The sequence below is a fragment of the Mandrillus leucophaeus genome, unplaced genomic scaffold, assembly GCF_000951045.1.
Source record: "Mandrillus leucophaeus isolate KB7577 unplaced genomic scaffold, Mleu.le_1.0 Scaffold1, whole genome shotgun sequence".
In the NCBI taxonomy this organism is placed as follows: domain Eukaryota; kingdom Metazoa; phylum Chordata; class Mammalia; order Primates; family Cercopithecidae; genus Mandrillus; species Mandrillus leucophaeus.
The window spans coordinates 1,596,080-1,618,346 of record NW_012098097.1 but is presented as its reverse complement, the minus strand read 5'-3'; the positions used below and the strand labels follow the sequence as shown (position 1 = coordinate 1,618,346).

Genomic DNA, 22,267 nt, shown 5'->3' with positions numbered 1-22,267 from the left:
TGGAGTTGATTTTTGTATAGGGTGAGAGATGAGGATCCAGTTTCATTCTTCTACATGTGGCTTGCCAATTATCCCAGCACCATTTGTTGAGTGGGGTGTCCTTTCCCTACTTTTATGTTTTCGTTTGCTTACTGTTGGAGCAGTAACAGTTCCCAGAGGAATGCCAAGTACTGATAAAATCAACTGGAATCCTCTGTACTTGGCATCAGATCCCTTTGAAATGTGGCCAATCTAGAAGAAGAGTAGATATTTGAAAACAATGAGGAGTGTAGGTATTTTGAGGTGGAAAAGGGAGAAAATGGAACATGTTGTGTGGGCAGTTACCACTGTATACTATTTTCTTTTCTTTTCTTTCCTTTTCTTTCTTTCAAACGGGGTCTTGCTGTGTCTTTTTTGATACAGGGTCTTGCTGCGTTTTCCAGGCTGGAGTGCAGCGATATGATCACAGCTCACTGCAGCCTCAGCCTTCTGGGCTCAAGTGATCCCCTTGCCTCAGCCTCCCAAGTAGCTGAGGCTACAGGTGTGTACCACCACATCTGACTAATTTTTTATATTTTTTGTAGAGACAAGGTTTTGCCATGTTGCCCAGGCTGGTCTCAAACTCCTGGGCTCAAGCAATATGCCAGCCTCTGCCTTCCAAAGTGTTGGGATTATAGGTGAGAGCCACCATGCCTAGCCTCACTGTTTGCCATTTCTAAGTCTCATATTTCTATCCTGTTGCTTTGTTACTCTCCCTAATTCTGTAGTCTTTTCCATGAAGCAAATCTACTTTTCTAGATACTATGTGTTTTCAAAGACCATTTAAGATGGTGCCCATTCAAGTCTTCAACGCATTCAGCCTGCGTTGTGTTCTTGCCATTTGCCATCTGCTTGTACTCATAAAGGTTTTAGTTCTATTAGCATAGAAAATGTGCTTTATTCACTTTTACATCCCACTCAGCGATTCTGAAACTATTTATGGACTGGAATTATTTACCAATAAAACTGTGATTCATACAAGATTGATTTAATACTTTACTCCTAAACTTTATTTACTTATTACTTTCTAATGACAAATGAAAATGGCATATATTTATTGTGTACAACATGATGTTTGGAAATATATGTATGTTGCAGAATGGTACCTAAACTTTAGATGCAGGTTGTCATATGTTTCAAATGCTGTCTTTATGATTTAAAAACTAATCATGATAACTCAGTTTTTTGATGTTTTTTTTCAGGGGAATTTGGTTTACGGAGATCATCTTTATATTTTCTGAAGCCTTCATATTGGTCAAAGAGCAAAAGAAATTATGAGGAGTTATCAGAGGGCAATGTTAACGGGAATATTAGTTTTAGTGAAATTATTGAGCCTGTTTCTTCAGAATTTGTAGGAAAAGAAGCCATAAGGTATGGTTCAATCTTTGGCAATTTATGTATAAGAACTGCTGATGGAATCTGCCACATTTAAATCCTGTTCTTTAAATATGTATGTATCTTAGATTTGGTACGTACACCATGATTTTAAAACGTTAATAAGGGCTACTTTTCTCTTTTTCTTTTTTTCTTTGCAACCATTTAGAATAAAGTTGGTGCTAGGTTGGAAATTTTATGTTTCTTTCTTTCTGTTTTTTGAGACGGAATCTCACTCTGTTGCCCAGCCTGGAGCACAGTGGCACAATCTTGGTTCACTGTAACCTCCGCCTCCCAGATTCAAACAATTCTTGTGCCTCAGCCTCTCAAGTAGTTGGGTCTACAGGCATGCGCCACCATGCCTGGCTAATTTTTATATTTTTGGTAGAAACAGGGTTTCACCATGTTGGCGAGACTGGTCTCGAATTCCTAGCCTCAAGTGATCCACCTGCCTTGGCCTCCCAAAGTGCTGGGATTACAGGCATGAGCCACCACACCTGTTCCCTGAAATTTTATGTTTGAATGGAAAATTTTTAAAGTAATAAAACCCGATGTTTATACAATTAATGTTTAAAGCTTTTCCCATTTTGTAGATGGAAACATGATAAATATTAACTCTATAATTTTATTCATGCTACATTGTCTTATATAGCATATTAAATTGTCATCTGTTAATTTCATAGACTTTTAGGGTTTTTTGACATAATTAGAGCATTTCATTACTTTAACTTTTAAGAACCAAAGAAATTCATTACTATTCCTTGTTAGGTCAGTCAGTACCAAATTTAGAAATAAAATTAGGTAAAAGAAATAAAATGAAATTAAAAAGTGAAGCATAGTATTTTTTAAATTTAAGAAAAATATAAAAATTCCAGAGAGAGTCAAAATACTTAAGAGGTAATTTGTTGGCCAGTGGCCTGCTTTCTCAAGGGTAAATTTTAACTGATTAACAAATCATTTCCTTAACAAAATATGAAAAAATAAGGTAGAATAAGAAAATCACTTCACATTTGTTAATGGTTTGAAATTTGTGCTGACATGAAATGACATCTGATTTATATCCCCCTTCACTGATGTAACAAGTGTTTGATAATCAGAAATGAAAAAAACAATCCATAAATTGCTTAAATCAAATGCTTCACTTAGTTTTAGAACTTGGGTTGGCATGAAAAATGAATCAATGGCACTTACAATGGAAAGGAATACTATGCTTTTCTCTTGTACCTTCTTTAAAATAATTTTATAGTTGATCCCTGAAAAACACAAGTTTGAACTACACCAGTTCACTTGCACATGGAATTTTTTCAGTAAATATATTGGAAATTTTTTTGGAGATTTGCAACAATTTGAAAAAACTCACAGGTGAACTATTAGCCTAGAAATACCAAAAACAAATAAGTTAAGTATGTCATGAATGCATAACATATTTATAGATATTAGTCTATTTTAACATTTACTACCATAAAATATACACAGATTATAGTAAGTTATACTTTATCAAAGCTTAATGTACACAATACTGACAGACCATACATTATATGCCAATGCACAGTTGAGAGAAATATAAACAAATGTGAAGATGCAGTATTAAATCATAGCTGCATAATATTAACCACAGTATTACTCTACCACTGCAATAATTTTGTAGCACTTTCTTTTGCTGTTATGGTGAGCTTATGTGCTCCAAGTATGTACTTCAAATGCCATGTGACTCAAATTATCTCCTTGTGAGCCGTTCATCTCTCCAGTAAATTGCATATCATGATGAAAAGTAATGTCTCAGGGTTCTTGCTTATTTTTTATCATGTTTAGTGCAATACCATAAGCCTTGAATAGCATCATGGGATCCATAGGAATTGCCACTAGTGATGCTGGAAGTGCTCTCAAGAAGCAGAGAAAGGTCATGACATTATAAGAAAACATTGAATTACTTGATATTTACCATAGATTGAGGTCTGTGGGTGTGGTTGCCTGTCATTTCGGATGGAGTATGCATCTTGTTAATCTTATAAATAGATGATGTAAATTGATGGCATCGATAAATACAGTATAATACTGTAAATATATATATTTTTCCTTATAATGTTCTTAACATTTTCTTTCCTCTAGTATACTTTATAAAAATAAAGCATTTAACATGTAAAACCTCTGAAATATATGCTAAACAACTGTTTATGTTATCTGCAAGACTTCCTATCAATGGTAGGCTATTAATAGATTAGTTTTAGGGGACTAAAAACGTTATATGTGAATTTTCAACTGTGTGTGGGAATTGGCACTCCTAACCTGTGTTTTCAAGCATCAATTGTATAGTTATTATCAACTTTATTTGGTTCATTGCTTTAGTAGGAAAGTACTTTATTTTATTATTATTATAAAATATAGCTTTGATAAAAATATACATGTAAACAAACATACTTATAAATTGCTTTAAATACTTAAAATATAAAACTTTATATTTCAGAATTAGCGGTATTCAGAAAACATACAGAAAGAAAGGTGAAAATGTGGAGGCTTTGAGAAGTAAGTAGTTTTCCTAGTATTCAGGCCATAATATTTAAAGTACAAATAGAAAAATAATTTGCATAGCTTGTGGGAAATTTAAACTTCTCTACCATGATTTTATGTCTTGCTTTTATTTTGTTTTATTTTATTTTATTTTATGTTTTGAGATGGAGTCTCGCTCTGTCGCCCAGGTTGTAGTGCAATGACATTCTCTTGGCTCATTGCAACCTCTGCCTCCTGGTTTCAAGTGATTCTCCTGCCTTAGCCTCTTGAGTAGCTGGGATTACAGGTGCATGCTACCATGCCCAGCTATTTTTTGTATTTTTATAGAGACGGGGTTTCACCATGTTGGCCAGGCTGGTCTCGAACTCCTGACCTCAGGTGATTCGCCCACCTCAGGCTCCCAAAGTGCTGGAATTACAGGCATGAGCCACTGTGCCCAGCCTGTCTTGCTTTTTGAGATACTTTCATTTATGTGATTAATATTAAAAATAAAACTAACAACGTGAAATTTGTAAAAGTAAAATGTAATATCTATTAAAATAAAAAATACTCAATTATTTGAATAAGGCTATGTCCTTGTTTCTCTTTATTATTTTGCATGTATGTACATGTTAGTTTTTTAAAAATTCATTTGGCCTATCATAGGGTTTTTCAACCTCAGCACTACTGACATTTTGGTCTTGATAATTCTTTGTTGTGAAGAACTGTTCTTTATTGCAGAATGTTTAGCATTGTGTCAATGTGTTAGTCAGTCCCCAGAACCAATAGAATACACACACACTCACACAGACACACAGACACACACACCGGTATGAGTGTAGGGTGGGGGATTAGGGGAGGTTTGTTTTAAGTAATTACTTCATGAAATCGTGGGGTCTGGTAAATGTAGACATCTGTAAGGCAGCTTGGAAACTCAGCCAAGAGTTGAAGTTTCAGTCTTGAGTCCAAAATTTGTAGACAGGCTCACAGGCTGCAAACTCATGTAGGAGTCTGTTACATTCTTGAGGCAGGACTGTTCCAAGGAACTTCAGTTTTTTCTCTTAAGGCCTTCAACTGATTGAATAAGGTTTACCATTATTATCAAGACTAATCAAGTTTAAGTCAGATGATTATAAAAGTTAACGACATCTACAGCAACATCTACATCAGTATTTGACCAAATAACTGGGCACCATAGCCTAGCCAGGGGGACCCATGAAATTGACCTTCACAGGCAACATCCCTGGCTTTGATCACTGAAGAGAGGAGTTCTGCCTCAAGAATGTAACTAATTATTGCATGAGTTTCCAGCCTGTCAGCCTATGAATTTTGGACCCAAGACTGCAACTTTAACTCTTGCCTGAGTTTTCAACCTGCCCTACAAATTTTTGGGACTTACTAGACCCCACAATCTTCTCAAGCAATTTCTTAAAATAAACCTTCCCTAATCCTCCAACCCCACACTCATACTTGCTCCATTGTGTGTGTGTGTGTGTATTCTATTGGTTCTGGAGACTGACACACTGCTAAACATCCCTTGCACACTGCTAAACATCCCTTGCACACTGCTAAACATCCTCTCCCAGTTGTAACAACCAAAGATGTCTCCAGGCTTTGCCAAACGTCTTCTAGGAGGCAAATTAATTAATTAAGAAGAAAGTAGGTATAGTGGTGTATTAATAGGGCTTTAGTTTGCATTTGCCTAATAACTAATGTTATTAATCACCTTTTTATATGATTATTGGCATTTGGAGGTTTTCCTTTATGAAATGCCTATTTAAGTTCTTTTCACATTTTTGTTTCAAGACCTTTGTTAGATACAGGTATTTAAATATTTGATCTCAGTCTGAGACTTGCCTTTTAATTCTACTAGTAGTATCTTTTGACAAACACAAGTTCTTAATTTGAATGAAGTCCAATTTATGAATCTGTTCTTTTATGGTTATAGTGCTTTTCACATCTTTTTATTCAACATTGGAGATTATATATAACCTCCAATGTAAGTTATTGGAATAACTAATTAATTATAATTGTAGTAACAATTACAAGTAATTGTTTCTAATGCAAAGAAGCAAGAGAATGAAATAAAAGGCATCCAGATTGGAAAGAATGAAGTAAAATTATTTGCAGTTGACACAATAATCTATTTTTAAAATCTTTTAGATTGACAAAAAATAATAGTGGAACTAAACAGTGAGTTTTGCAAGATGATAGGATACATGATAAATAATGGAAAAATTAATTGTATTTCTATATGTTACCAACACATAATTGGAAATTAAAATTAAAAATAGCATTTAGCATCAAAAATATGCTTACAGGTAAATAAGACAAAAGATGTAAAAGACATATCCTGAAAAGTACAAAACATTGCTGAGAGAAATTAAAGAAGATTTAAATAAATAGAAATACCACGTTCATGAGGCAGAACACTTAACATTTGGTTGTTGAGTTCCCTTTCTTCTTTTAACTTAGATTGCTGGCCTTAGGATCTGAGACTTTTTCCTTCTTGTTTTATATTTTAGCCTTCTTAGTCTAGTTTTTGTTGTTGTTGTTTGTTTTTGAGACAGGGTCTTGCTCTGTCCCCCAGGCTGGAGGGCAGTGGCACAGTCTTGGCTTATCATAGCCCTGACTTCCCAGGCTCAAGTGATTCTCCCACCTCAACCTCACGAGTAGCTGGGACTACAGGTGCCACGAAGCCCAGCTAATTTTTGTATTTTTTGTAGAGATGGGGTTTCACCATGTTGCCCAGGCTAGTCTCGAATTCCTGGGCCCAAGTGATCCTCCTGCCTCAGCCTCTCAAAGTGTTGGGATTACAGGCATGAGCCACTGTGCCTGGCCAGCCTAGTTTTTTGATAAGCCATTTCTGCTTCATCATTTCAGATCCCCATCTCCTGTCTTCCTTCATTCCTTTATATATCCATTCAGTGATTGCTTCATTAAATCTAACCTTTCAAGCCATTTCTATACTGTTAGTTAATTTCTTGTTTTGTTTTTGCTAGTTTATTTAAATGCCCAAATATCCTTGAGAACAAATTTTTGTTTGTTTTAATTCCCTTGGTAATTCCCAAAAATTGGGACATAGAAAACTCCCAAATATTTTGTATACTCCTAAATCTTGCTGTATGAACAAATAAAGTTTATCTTTTTTATTTTTATTTTTATTTTTGAGACGGAGTCTTGCTCTGTTGCCCAGGCTGGAGTGCAGTGGCGCGATCTCGGCTCACTACAAGCTCCACCTCCCGGGTTTATGCCATTCTCCTGCCTCAGCCTCCCGAGTAGCTGGGACTCCAGGCGCCCACCACCTCGCCCGGCTAGTTTTTCATATTTTTTAGTAGAGACGGAGTTTCACCGTGTTAACCAGGATGGTCTCTATTGCCTGACCTCGTGATCCGCCTGTCTCGGCCTCCCAAAGTGCTGGGATTACAGGCTTGAGCCACCGCGCCCGGCCGTTTATTTTTATTTACTTTCCTTACTGTTTATATCATTGACTGTAACAAAGAAGCTATTTTACCTGCTATCAAATATGCTGGTACTTTAAATATGTATTTATAGATATATTGCCTTAAAGATTGCTTAAATATGAATTATCATACATAGCTGAACAGACATAAAAATCACATTTGAGTCTTCTTTTTTCCTGAATTAGATTTGTCCTTTGACATATATGAGGGTCAGATTACTGCCTTACTTGGCCACAGTGGAACCGGAAAGAGTACATTGATGAATATTCTTTGTGGACTCTGCCCACCTTCTGATGGTGAGAGTTTTCTGTCTCAAAGAAAAAATTCATTGTATATATTATTTAAATGTGTATTGAATAATTTTTGTCAATGATTGGGACCACCTTCCGTATCTGTAAAGTTGTTTTCTCTTTTTCTTGACTACACACATTTGGTTGTTTTTAGTAGAAAATATAAATGATTGTATCATGTTTAATAAAGTAAAAGGGATCTAATATTATACATATTTCTATGCATATACACACATAGATGTTGTGTATGTATGTGTTTTTATCAATCATTTTCAAGAAAGGATGAATGAATAACTTATAAAGGATAAATGAATGACTATTTGAAGTTGAGAAAATAAATATAGATATCTAAATATACAGCAGTAGTTCAAAAGGCAATAATCGTAAATGTTCATACTATCTTCTAAAATAGAATTTTAAAAGCATACCTCAAAAGTATAATTTTGATATGTGATTGTTCGGTAGGTGAGAATTCATTATAGTAGCTCCATATTTTGACAGTAACCAAATAGAGTAGCAGTACAATAAATATTTTACTTTACAAAAGGGCTGAATTGTATTGAATCTGCATTTCAACTCTTTAAATGTTATTTAACTTTTAAAATTAGTTTGATTTTGTTGTTTGTCCTTAGTTGTATCACTCTTTGATTGTAATCATAATATCTTACATTTGTATAAGAATTTATGATTTTTCTCATGATTCTTCATAATGTATGATTGTTTTGCTTTAATAGTTCTCTAGTGGGATATATTAGTGTTCACTTTATAAAAAAGGAGAGCTGGAATTTAAAGAGATTAAGTGATTTGGCCACGACCACACAACTAGTTAGGATAAAATTTATAGTTCTTTAATCCCTCCCCTATTGCATAATGTCTAGAAAATTGTTACTGGAATACAAGTGTAAATAATACATCAGTAGATATTTATATTTAGTGACAAGCTTTTAGTTTCTTGATTTTTCCACTATGTTATATGACTTGTAAGTGATGGAAAATGAGATTGAAATATAAGTGGATGCAGATCACCAATAATATGGAAATGAGGGTGTGTTGTGCCTTGTAAATTTTTATTAATTTTTACCTGATATGTCTGTTATAACCAAATAAGTAAGTTGTCAGGATACTTCAAAACATACACATTATAAAATAATTAATGTACATTTAAATATATATTTTGCTTTTAGGGTTTGCATCTATATATGGACACAGAGTCTCAGAAATAGATGAAATGTTTGAAGCAAGAAAAATGATTGGCATTTGTCCACAGTTAGATATACACTTTGATGTTTTGACAGTAGAAGAAAATTTATCAATTTTGGCTTCAATCAAAGGGATACCAGCCAACAATATAATACAAGAAGTATGCTATTCATATAGAAATCTTTACTTTTATTTTCTGTAATCAATAACCTTTTGTAATGACTTGTGCAATAAAAATATGCTTGAAAATCTAAAATCTAAATATAACACTTGTTCTGAGCCAATAAACAGAAAGCTATTACAAAGAATTAGACAGAATTTGGAGTAAATGTTTTAGCACACATAAAAGTTTGTTTCATCTGGAGGATGCTTGCCTGCCTTATTCCTCGCTTCTCTTCCTCTCATCTCCTCTACCCGCTCCCACTTCCACACATACACTAAGAGCCATCACAGTGATCTCTTCTTACTCCTTCCCTACCACCCAAGAAGGCACAAAAGTAAAATCTTTCCCTCAAGAATCTTGTTACCTGTTGTTTTCATAATTATATATGAATATATGTCAAAGGAATTTCCATGCTAAAGGAACACTTTTAAAGTTGATATTAAAATTATTTAAAAACTTATGCTACTTAAATATTTAACACGTTAAAACTTAAAACATTTAAAAAGTAATATTGATAATTATGTAAATAGTATGATTTTAAAAATAACATTGTTCTTGCTTTACTTTTACAGGTGCAGAAGGTTTTACTAGATTTAGACATGCAGACTATCAAAGATAACCAAGCTAAAAAATTAAGTGGTGGCCAAAAAAGAAAGCTGTCATTAGGAATTGCTGTTCTTGGGAACCCAAAGGTAAATAAATATTACTTTTACAAATGAGCTCATTTTAAATTATGTCAAATTAAAAAACAGTTTGTAGAAAGATATAATACATTATATAAAGGTTAAGTATACATAAAATACTATATGTTATTATGGATGCAATCATAGTAATGAGATTTTAAAACTGAAGTCAGAAAGATGTATAACTTTTTTTTAATTTTAGTACCTTTCAAGGTACTAGAGGTTTTTGGTTACATGGATGAATTATATAGTGGTGACTTCTGAGATTTTAGTGCACCCGTAGTGCACTAAAGTAGTATACATTATACTCAATATGTAGTTTTTTTTTATTTCTCACCCCTCTTCCACCCTTCCCCTTCTGAGTTATAGCATCTTTATGATAACTGGTTACTTATAGGAAGGAGAATGGAAGATTAGACTTTAGTTATGACTACCACGTCCGTCCCTTCCTTCCTTCCTTCCTTCCTTCCTTCCTTCCTTCCTTCCTTCCTTCCTTCCTTTTCTTTCCTTTCTTTCCTTCTTTTCTTTCTCTCTTTCTTTCATTCTTTCGTTCTTTCTTTCTTTCTTCTTTCGTAGAGATGAGACCTTGCTATGTTGCCCAGGCTGGTCTTGAACTGGCCTCAAGCTATCCTCCCGCCTTTGCCTTCCAAAGTCTTGGGATTACAGGCATGAGCCACCACGCCTGGCCTCCATGTTTTATTTCTTTAAAAAATGATCTGAAGAAAATGTGGCCAAAAAGTAACACTGCTGATTTGGAATGGTAGCTATAATAGTATTACTCTCTTGTTCTCTATAGTTTAAAAAAATTTGTTATAGTTAATAACAAAAGTTAAATAGAACAAAATCAAAGGAGTAATTCAGTTTGTCACTGTCCTGCTTTGATTTTGTATGTATTTGTTTTATGCTGTTCTGTGTTGTAGAAACAGAGAAACAAACTGATGTACTATTTTACACAAGGCATCAAAACTGACAGGTGCATGCATGCAGCTAGGATGATCTCCTATGGATCCCTACCATCCTGCCACATTGCCCCTGCTGTTGCAGCTGGGGAGTGATTCTGGATCCTGGCTTTATGTTCATTAGTCTTCCTCTCAGTCTCCACCACCATGTTTTTTTAAATATTAAAAATAGTCGTGAAACAAATTGCTTCCCTTGAACTAATATAAAACCATATATTCTTCTCCAAAAAAGCAAGTGTTACATCTGCAAATTTAATTGTTAAGGATAATAGCAATATACTTAATGTTTTGTTTTTTAGTTTATTTGTCTGACTGTTGTTATACTTTTGTGTTATGTATTACAGGCAGCCTTTTAGAATTAAACCAGGGAAAATATTCACATGTCAAATTTATAATGTAAAAAATTTATGTGAACTCAACTATGAATGAAAAAATCTGGTCTAATATATTTCTGATTGAAAATAATAATTTGAAATGGGGCATTTTTTTAGTGTCCATATGTATTTTTAATATTTAGTTTTTCTGAGGATTCCCTGCCCTTCTTCACCTCTTTTCTCACAGATACTGCTGCTAGATGAACCAACAGCTGGAATGGACCCTTGTTCTCGCCATATTGTTTGGAATCTTTTAAAATACAGAAAAGCCAATCGGGTGACAGTGTTCAGTACTCATTTCATGGATGAAGCTGACATTCTTGCAGGTGAGATTTTTGCTTTATTTTCGAAGGCTGAGGTCATGGGCCAAAAGGAAGATGGACATAGAGATGCTAATTCCTGAGGTACAAATAGAGAAGCTTTTACCTAGTGGTATGTTTCCTTCACAAAAAAAGTTTAAAAAAAATTTAAAATGATATATTTTTGCATTGAGAGTCTGCAAGACCATCCCAGGTTTAGTGATGTCCTAGAATAACTCATAGGACTCAGCACGTAGTCATACTCATGACTATGATTTATTACAGCAAAAGGATACAAAGCTAAATTAGCAAAGGGAAAAGGTATATGAGGCAAAGTCTAGAGGAAACCAGAGTGGAAACTCTTTCCAAGAGTCCTCTCCCAGTGGAGTAGAGAGATATGCTTTAATTTCTTCAGCATTGAGTTGTAACAACATGTGCGAAATATCTACTTGGGAAAGTTAGTATATACTCAGTGTTCAAGATTCTTACTGGCTGCCGATCATATAAACATCTTCTGCCTAGCACATACCGAAGTTCCAGACTCTCCGAAGGAAGGAAGTTGTTCAGCATAAACCACATTGTTTGTACAGGTTAGGCACTGAACCACTCTTATCTGTTTTGAGAATAGTAGGAACCCTCCCAAATCCAAGTTCTCAACGGCCAAGGGCCATCCTTGTAAGCAGGCCTTTCTAAGGATAGAACCTGACCTGCTATGTTAACTCTTTTCTGCACAATTTTATTCACATACATACATATAAAGAATCCAAGTTTAAGTCAACACATGACTTTTAATGACAAGATATAGAAGTTTGAAGTTCTAGAGCAACTTCTGTCTGCTTATAATCTAATAAAATTGGGCAAGTCATTCATGTCTTCAGTAGTACCTTTGTTTTTAAAAACCCAACAAACTAACATTTGTTCTTCTTATTACTTCTGTCGATTTTTGGAGTTGTTTCTACATTTGGTTATAAAGGAAATTGTGAAAGTGCTTGTATTGGTAAGCCTTTTAGGAAAAATCAGATATTTGGAATAATATATGGAAAGTGGACTCTAGAGTCAGACTCCTTGAGTAGAGTTCCTGGCTTTGTTACTTAATAGCTGTATGAAACATGTAGAAGGAATGTATTTTCTTTTTGCCTTAGTATTCATATCTGAAAAATAGTTGATGATAATCTGGCACCATCCTCATAAGATTGTTGTGATGATTAATGATGTAACATGGATGACTGTCATATGATAAACCATAAAATATAAATGCCAATTATTAATGCTGTTGATAACTTAGAAATTGAAATATAAATATTTATCTGCAGATAGGAAAGCTGTGGTATCACAAGGAATGCTGAAATGTGTTGGTTCTTCAATGTTCCTCAAAAGTAAATGGGGGATTGGCTACCGCCTGAGGTATCATTCATTTTTATTGACATTATTCTATATTATACTCTTGCTATACTGCTATTATTTTAGAGGCTTGCTGTCGTATGCTTTGACCATCATTTATGGTACTAAATTTAATTTAAAGCCTTCTTAATTTACTTTTGGCTGTTTATTGTATAATCATTAATTATGATTTTTGGTATTCTCTAGCATGTACATAGACAAATATTGTGCCACAGAATCTCTTTCTTCACTGGTTAAACAACATATACCTGCAGCTACTTTGTTACAACAGAATGACCAACAAGTTGTGTATAGCTTGCCTTTCAAGGACATGGACAAATTTTCAGGTATTACTTACTTTTAAGTTTCTTGGTGTTTGAACTCTGGGATCTTATATTGGGAATAGGTTTCGTTGATTTCCTTTTTGTTTCCTTCTCCATGTAGTATTGCCATGCTCCCAGGTGGCCAGAGTTAATATTCTGTTTCTGCTTTGTTTTTGAAAGCCAGAAAAAATTCAGCAAAAAAAATTTTTTTTACAAACCATGCAAGAAACTGTAACTAATATATTAAATACTTAAGAAAATGCTTAAAAAATGTAAAAATAATTGTGTTTCCTTTGTTGTCAAGAAAAAAAAGAAATTGCTTGTAGGCCTCCTGAGAGTAAGGCATGTATGTATATAGTTTGTATACATTCTCAGGTTCTTTTTTAGTTTCATGATTTCATAATGAATTATATGACAAATCCTTGAATTCTTTTAATCGAGGCATTATTTTTTAACTTTTTAACGAGGAACTCAAACTCAGTCTCCTTCCTCTGTTTAGGAATTTCTTGATAGCCAAAAGGATGTTATTGATGTAAGTACATTGTACAGAATTTTCATAGTATTTATCTCATAATCAGAAAAATACTTTTTTTTAAAAGAAAGAAATCACAAATTAAGTGGACTGAAGTACACTTGCCAACTTAACGCACTTTGCCTATCATTCTACCTACTTATACCTACCTATCTCCTATTCTTTAGTAACATTTATGTAGGCTTATTTTCTACCAGATGCTGGTCTGTGCCTTTTGCAATTATTAGTTTATTTCATTATCCCAATATTTCAAGAAATACATGAGATAAATACTATTATTGCTTTCATTTTACAAATGAAGAACTGAGGCATAAAAAGATTTAAGGAACTTGCCCAAGGTAACACAAGTAGAAAGTGGTGGAGCTGAGTTTTGAACCCAGGCAAATCAGTTCTGGAACTCTTGGTTTTCACCACCATACTTTCTTTGTTGCCTCTTATATTTATTTGATAAATTGTCACGGTATTTCACTGGATTTCACAATGTCTTCTGGGATCTCCTGCAGGATGGACCGTAAGACCTCTTAAAGGAATTCATAATGTCAGCACTTTTTCTAATAATACCAAAATGTTATTTGCCTTATTGACCCTCAGCTTCTCATGATTATACAGTGTTTTCTAGAGACTCCATAATATGTGCTATCACAACAGGTTGAATGCAGAAACAAATATGAGAACCCATCTGTCCTCTGTTAAGACAAACATTAATGAGATTTGCAGAAATATAAAACAACATTCTCTTCTCATTATTTTTGTTTTAAAAGATGCAGTTTTTAAAGATAAAATTGTGTTAACCTGTAATAGGTTTATTTTTTATTATTTTTTAAAAGATGAATAAGTAGTCAAATGGTTTTTGTATATTTTCTAATATACATATTTATGTTATTGTTCAATATAGTAACATTCTCAGTTTTAATTTCAAATACTGTAAAATTTTTGTTAGTTTATAATATGATATAGATATAATATGATAATAGATATATTCCTGTAAATAAAATTTCTTTGAGGTCCTTAATTTATAAGAATGTTAAGCCTGTTACTTAGGCTGGAGTTCAGTGCCATGATCACAGCTCACTACAGCCTCAAACTCTTGGGCTCAAGTGATCCTCCCACCTGAGTCTCCTGAGTAGCTAAGACTACAGGCTTGCATCAGTATGCCTAGATAATTTATTTTATTTTTTTAGAGATGGGTCATGGTATGTTGTACGGGCTGTTCATGAACTTATTTTTAAAGGATATTTTACAATAATTTATGATAATATGCTTAACAATATACTGTTCTTTCATTTTCTTTCTTTTAGGTTTGTTTTCCGCCCTAGACAGTCATTCAAATTTGGGTGTCATTTCTTATGGTGTTTCCATGACGACTTTGGAAGATGTATTTTTGAAGCTAGAAGTTGAAGCGGAAATTGACCAAGCAGGTAAAAACAGAACTAACAAAACATTTTAGGCAATGGACCAGACAGATGGTGAATAAGACAAAAATTATATAAATGTGAATTTTATATTATTTTTTGGAAGAAAGGGTAAAAGTATACAAGTAAATAAGTAATGAGATACTTACTGATAGTGATAGGAGTTATGCAGGAAATAATGGGGTGGTCTTAGAAGGCAGCGAATTTAGGTTATATCATCAGGAAGGACTTTGTTGAGATGATAGTTGACCCAAGGCCTGTATAACAATAAAAATCAAGTAGGTGAAGATTTTAGGGTAGAAATTTTCAGATAAAGAACTGCAACTGCAAAGATATTAACTGAGGAATGAGTTGGATGTCTTTGAGGGATTAAAAAAAAGGCTACCATGGCTGGAGCCATGGTGAAGATATTACACAGCAAAGTCAGGAGGATACTCAAAGGGATAGATCATGTTTTGCCTTTGAACATCTGGAAAACAATTTCATTTGTTTTCTTATTGTAGTGCGAAGCTATCAGAGAGTTTTAAAGCAAATAGGTACTATGATCTGATTTGAATTTTTAAAAAACACGTTCTGGTTGTTGAATGATGAGAGGATTAGAAATGAAGTGTGGAAGTAGGAAGACCAGTTAGGAAACTATTATAGTTAATACTACCTTGAACTAGGGTGTCAGTGAAAATAGGGAGGCCAGGTGCAGTGACTCATGCCTATAATCCCAGCACTTTGGGAGGCCAAGGCAGGGAGATCACTTGAGCCCAGGAGTTCCAGACCAGCCTTGGCAACATGGCAAAACCTTGTTGCTACAAAAAACACAAAATAGCCTGGTGTGGTAGTGTGTGCCTGTAGTTCCAACTACTCTAGAGGCTGAAGTGGGAGAATCACCTGAGCCCAGGAAATCAAGGCTGCAGTGAGCCATGATGACACCACTGCACTCCAGCCTGGGCATCAGAAGGAGACCCTGTTAAAAAAATAAAAGGGGGAAAGAACAGGTTTGGGTTATATTGGTGGTAGTGGTGATGAGTTGCTGATAGATTGAGTGTTAGAGGTTCAGGAGATGGTGGAATGAAGAATAATTCCTAAGCTTTTGGCTTGATAACTGGGAATGAGATTGCCATTTCCTGAAAATAGGGGAAGAGTAGGTATGTGGAAAGAAGGAATGCAGGCACAAGTTTTTTCCTTTTTTTTTTGTTTTTTTGAAATGGAGTCTTGCTCTGTCACCCAGGCTGGAGTGCAGTGGCGCAATCCTGGCTCACTGCAACCTCCGCCTCCCAAGTTCAAGCGATTCTCCTGCCTCAGTCTCCCAAATAGCTGGGATTACAGGCGCCTGCCACCACGCCCGGCTAATTGTTGTATTTTTTAGTAGAGACAGTGTTTTACCATGTTGGCCAGGCTGGTCTTGAACTGACCTCAGGTGATCCACCCACCTTGGCCTCCCAAAGTGCTAGGATTACAGGTGTGAACCACCGCTCCCAGCCCAGGCATGAATTTTGAGTATATTGTTTGAGATGCATCTGGAGCTAAATGAAGACGTTAGGGCTGAAGATGCAGATTTCGAAGTTACTCATAGATAGATGGTGCTATGGCATTGGATGAAATCTTTTACTTGGGTAGGGAGTATAGATAAGAATTGAGGGGCAAGCCCCCTGGGTGAGCAGTGGAGAAGGAGCCAAAAGGGCTGACCATGAATGAGCAATTATTACTCTACTTTTTCATGAAAGAGTGAAAATGGAAAAACCTAGAAAAATGGTGTTTTAGGAAAGAGGAAGTGGTCAGTTATTTGTCGATTGCTGTGAAGAATAAGATGAGGACAAAAAGGGTAGTTTTGGTAACGTAAAAGATGGTGAGGGATTTGGTAGAGTGTAAGAGTGTTGATCCTGACAGATCAATTTCATGATGCAGTAAGGAGCAAAGTGGATCTATTTAGTTTACAGTGAGAACATGAGTTGAGGAATCTTTCTTATGATTGAAGGTTAGCAAAATGTCTGTAGTGGCAGGTGAGGAGAGCAAAGGAAACCAGGATGTTAGTTCACAGTTGTTAAAAGAGTTGAGATGCTGCAAATACACATTTTGCATGAATGTTGAGTGGCTGATGATTAAAATCATTGTGATACCAAAGTCAAGAATCAAGCTGAATATATCATCATGGAGTAAACTTGCATTATATTATGCTAAAATAAATCTGAAACTTAAAAAAATCTTCCTAGAATTTAATTATTCATGATTTGGTAGTCAAATTTTAAAAGATTGGCCTTATTGTGTGGGAACAATAATTTGTCAGCATCACTAACTGTAAAGTTGCTCCTGTAGTCCTACATTTATCATCCCAGATGCTCACTTTCAAATGCAGTGAGGAGAAGCCATATGTTTTTGAGTTCTTAATTTTTCTTTTGTTATTATGTCTGGATCAATGAAGATTTATCTGAAAATTAATGTATGTGATTTTGTAGTTTCTCCTTCTTTTGAAATTTTTAAATGATGAAGTTGGCGTTCTGCTTTTAGTTCACTCACAAATTGTGGAAGAATCCAAAATAAAACTTTTGTATTGAAAGTGTATGGCCTTAATGGAATTAAATAACTAAAAAAAGAAGTAAGTCTCCCAAATTTGTTTTAATACTTTGAGTACTAGTGTACAGAACCACTATATAAAATTAATATTATATAATCTTATTTCTTTTTATATTATTATCTAAATTAAAAAATACATGTATTGGCCCAAAAGTTACAATGTGCTTCCTAAAGTTATCTAACTAGTACATTCTCTTTAATATTTGCACTAACTGTCAATATTTTTCTGCATCTAAAGTTCTGAATGTCTGTTTTTGAGTTTAAAATAAACCTCAATTGTGTAATATTTTATTCTTGCCATTAAATAAATATATGTTTATGGTTTCATTGGTAGAATTTTAACATAAAGTACATAAATACATTTTTATTCCAAATACATTTGGAATGTTTAACTGTAATTTAAATGAATATTAAATATTAAAATGAAATCTGAATGACATACCTTATTCACACTACTGAATTTGTTATACCTTTTAAGTGTTGTGCTAATAATCTGTATGATCACACTGTCATTGATCATGTACAACCTCAGTAATGCCAGAAAATTACATTGAAGTAGGCATTTGGCTCTTAAACCTTCCAAAGACTAAAGATGAAGTTGAAGGGCAGATTTTGGCTGAAAACTGAGCCTGAGGCTAAATTTTAATTGAGAACTAGTGTAAAGCCAGGAGAGGACTCTCAAACATGGAGATAAGAGAGAAGTCGCGTATATGATCAGGACATGATGTTAAGTTGTAGTCAGAGAGGAAAAGTTGACATAAAAGTTGGATATTGTACAGATACAGAGATAATAAGATCTTAAATATGCACATGCGTCCAGTTAGATTTTGAACTAGTGGAATTATACCATGTGTCTCCTTTGCATCTGTCCTCTTTTACTCAATATGACATTTGTGAAGTTCAACCATGTTGTTGTGGGTACAGTAGTTGGTTCATTTTCGTTGGTTTACACTGTTCTCTTATATTCATATGTTACAACTATTCATCCATTCACCTGTCAGTAGACATTTGGGTTCTTTCCAGGATATGGGTATTCTAGATAGGGCTCTACTAAGAATGTTCTTATACATGTGTTTTGGTGAAATCTATATTCATACCTCCGTTGGGTATATACCTGTTGGGGATCTCTTGGATCAAAAGATATATGTATGTTCAGCTTTAATAGATACTGCCAGAATATACGAGAGTTCCATTTGTTCCACATAACTGCCAGACCTATGCTTCTTTAAATTTCCCTGCTTCAGAAAGATTTTATCTTTTTTAATGAATATACTGAAATGTTTGTTTTGTTTTGGCAAATAGATTATAGTGTATTTACTCAGCAGCCACTGGAGGAAGAAATGGATTCAAAATCTTTTGATGAAATGGAACAGAGCTTACTTATTCTTTCTGAAACCAAGGCTTCTCTAGTGAGCACCATGAGCCTTTGGAAACAACAGATGTATACAATAGCAAAGTTTCATTTCTTTACCTTGAAACGTGAAAGTAAATCAGTGAGATCAGTGTAAGTATAATTATCACCCTTATACCTGATGGATTGTTTTTTAAGGATACAAATTGGTTTTACCATCTTAATTTTTAAAATGTTAACATATGTAAATAATTTATATAGTTTTGAAAGATTACCACTATAATTTCACAATGTTAGAGGAAAAAATTACAATGATTTCATCAAATACCCTGTCTTATACTTTTTAAACTAGCATTTATTGTCTCATCTATAAAGTGAGGAAATAACAAATATTCCCTAATTGTATAATTTTTGAATTACTGTCATTGTATCTTTTTCTTTCTTTCACCTGGGAGCACAGATTCAAGTTTCCTTGAATATGTTAATACACTCCCCATTGTATCTTAAATTTTGTTTTGCGTTTCTATTTTTTCACTATTTTTTGCATCTATTAGTTAGTTTTTATAACTACTTTTTGTAAATAGCAGGAAAAATGAGTTTTACCTCTATTTATCATATGAGGAAACTGAAAAATAAAGAAGGCTACATAGCTAGTAGATCTGGGATCAAAATGACATCTTTTCAAGTTAGCTTTAGCCTTTCTCTAGGGTACTAGGAACTGAATTATTTGGAGATAACGTTAACCACTTTCATATACCACACACCTATCTTAAGTCCAAAATGGCAGTAGTAATAAGGCTTAATAATTAAGAATAAGAATATAGTTGTATGTTTGGAATATGCTAAATTTATATGCTCTTCTTTGACCAAATTCATTGTCAAACAAATGTCAGTCATGTATCTGATTTATTCCTGGGTCGGCATTACTGAAAGAAAAATGTTTATTTAAATCAGCATGTTTCAATGTATTTTATTTTATTTTATTTTTTATACTTTAAGTTCTGGGATACATGTACAGAACTTGCAGGTTTGTTACATAGGTATACACGTGCCATGGTGGTTTGCTGCACTCATCAACCCATCATCTACATTAGGTATTTATCCTAATGCTATCCCTCCCCTAGACCCCACCCCGACAGGCCCTGGTGTGTGATGTTCCCCTCCTCGTGTCCATGTGTTCTCATTGTTCAGCTCCCACTTATGAGTGAGAACACGAAGTGTTTGGTTTTCTGTTCCTGTGTTAGTTTTCTGAGAATGATGGTTTCCAGCTTCATCCATGTCCCTGCAAAGGACAAGAACTCATCCTTTTTTATGGCTGCATAGTATTCCATGGTGTATATGTGCCACGTTTTCTAAATACCATTCTCATAAAATGCACTCAGAAAAATAATTAAAATACTGGCTGGGCTCAGTGGCTTACACTTGTAATCTCAACACTTTGGGAGGCCAAGGCAGGCAGATCATGAGGTCAGGAGATCAAGACCATCTTGACCAACATGGTGAAACTCCATCTCTACTAAAAATACAAAAAAAATTAGCTGGGTCCGTGGTGGTGTACGCCTGTAGTCCCAGCTACTTGGGAGGCTAAGGCAGGAGAATTGCCTGAACCCAGGAGGCGGAGGTTGCAGTGAGCCGAGATCGTGCCACTGCGCTCCAACCTGACAACAGAGCGAGACTCTGTCTCAAAATAAAATAAAATAAAATACTTCAGTCAGCTTTGACTGCCATAACAAAATACCATTTACTGGGTGGCTTAAACAGAATATATTTTTTCGCAATTCTGATGGCTACAGGTCTGAGATCAGAGTGCCAGCATGGTGAGGGCTGTCTTCCTGGCTTGTGGAAGGCCACCATCTCACTGTGTGCCCATATGACCTCTTTGTGTACACTGGCATGTACCCTCTGGTGTCTCTTTTTATAAATGTACTAATCCCATCATGGGGACCCCACCCTCATGATGCCAACTTATGCAGATTACCTTTCTGAAGTCCCATTTCCAAACACCATTATATCGGAGTTAGGACTTCAACATACAAATTTGGGGAGGCACAAACATTCAATCCACAACAAAATGTGTTCCATGGTCAAATACATTTAGAAAATATTACTCTTTTATTCCCTATATTAAAGAGTCATTCATTAGCATAGAAAAACACATGAGATGTTCTGTGGTAAAGAAATTCCTTCAACTTTGTTTAACCTCATGTTCCAAATATTATTTAATTGTGAATATTTTTTAACCTAAATCACTTCTTAACTTATTGTGGAACTGTATCCATGCCATATGCTTTTGAAATGTTGTCAGATATAACAATTTAAGAAATTTTTTTTTAAATTATGGAATATGTGAAAATTATAAATGGCTAAATAAAGTATGATGATCTAAGCTCTCCAACCACTTGTTAGGACACTTACTACATGTAATACAGAGATATTTTATCAGAATCTAGATGTGTATAAGAGACAGATGTTAAGTTGTAGTCAGAGAGGAAAAGTTGACATAAAAGTTGGATATTGTACAGATACAGAGATAATAAGATCTTAAATATGCACATGCGTCCAGTTAGATTTTGAACTAGTGGAATTATACCATGTGTCTCCTTTGCATCTGTCCTCTTTTACTCAATATGACATTTGTGAAGTTCAACCATGTTGTTGTGGGTACAGTAGTTGGTTCATTTTCGTTGGTTTACACTGTTCTCTTATATTCATATGTTACAACTATTCATCCATTCACCTGTCAGTAGACATTTGGGTTCTTTCCAGGATATGGGTATTCTAGATAGGGCTCTACTAAGAATGTTCTTATACATGTGTTTTGGTGAAATCTATATTCATACCTCCGTTGGGTATATACCTGTTGGGGATCTCTTGGATCAAAAGATATATGTATGTTCAGCTTTAATAGATACTGCCAGAATATACGAGAGTTCCATTTGTTCCACATAACTGCCAGACCTATGCTTCTTTAAATTTCCCTGCTTCAGAAAGATTTTATCTTTTTTAATGAATATACTGAAATGTTTGTTTTGTTTTGGCAAATAGATTATAGTGTATTTACTCAGCAGCCACTGGAGGAAGAAATGGATTCAAAATCTTTTGATGAAATGGAACAGAGCTTACTTATTCTTTCTGAAACCAAGGCTTCTCTAGTGAGCACCATGAGCCTTTGGAAACAACAGATGTATACAATAGCAAAGTTTCATTTCTTTACCTTGAAACGTGAAAGTAAATCAGTGAGATCAGTGTAAGTATAATTATCACCCTTATACCTGATGGATTGTTTTTTAAGGATACAAATTGGTTTTACCATCTTAATTTTTAAAATGTTAACATATGTAAATAATTTATATAGTTTTGAAAGATTACCACTATAATTTCACAATGTTAGAG

At 34.5% G+C, this 22,267-nt stretch overlaps 1 protein-coding gene across 4 annotated transcripts in view; it reads left to right on the top strand.

The window, feature by feature from the left end:
* ABCA5 (ATP-binding cassette, sub-family A (ABC1), member 5) overlaps positions 1-22,267 on the top strand; it is an 89,513-nt gene that overhangs the window by 28,580 nt on the left and 38,666 nt on the right. For all 4 annotated transcript variants that reach the window (XM_011982844.1, XM_011982105.1, XM_011981373.1 and 1 more), the window contains 10 exons: positions 1,221-1,389; positions 3,857-3,915; positions 7,529-7,639; positions 8,818-8,993; positions 9,569-9,688; positions 11,200-11,338; positions 12,625-12,715; positions 12,899-13,038; positions 14,845-14,964; positions 18,826-19,027. In XM_011982844.1, coding sequence (XP_011838234.1) covers positions 1,221-1,389; positions 3,857-3,915; positions 7,529-7,639; positions 8,818-8,993; positions 9,569-9,688; positions 11,200-11,338; positions 12,625-12,715; positions 12,899-13,038; positions 14,845-14,964; positions 18,826-19,027 — 1,327 coding nt within the window. The remainder of the gene's footprint in view (positions 1-1,220; positions 1,390-3,856; positions 3,916-7,528; positions 7,640-8,817; positions 8,994-9,568; positions 9,689-11,199; positions 11,339-12,624; positions 12,716-12,898; positions 13,039-14,844; positions 14,965-18,825; positions 19,028-22,267) is intronic.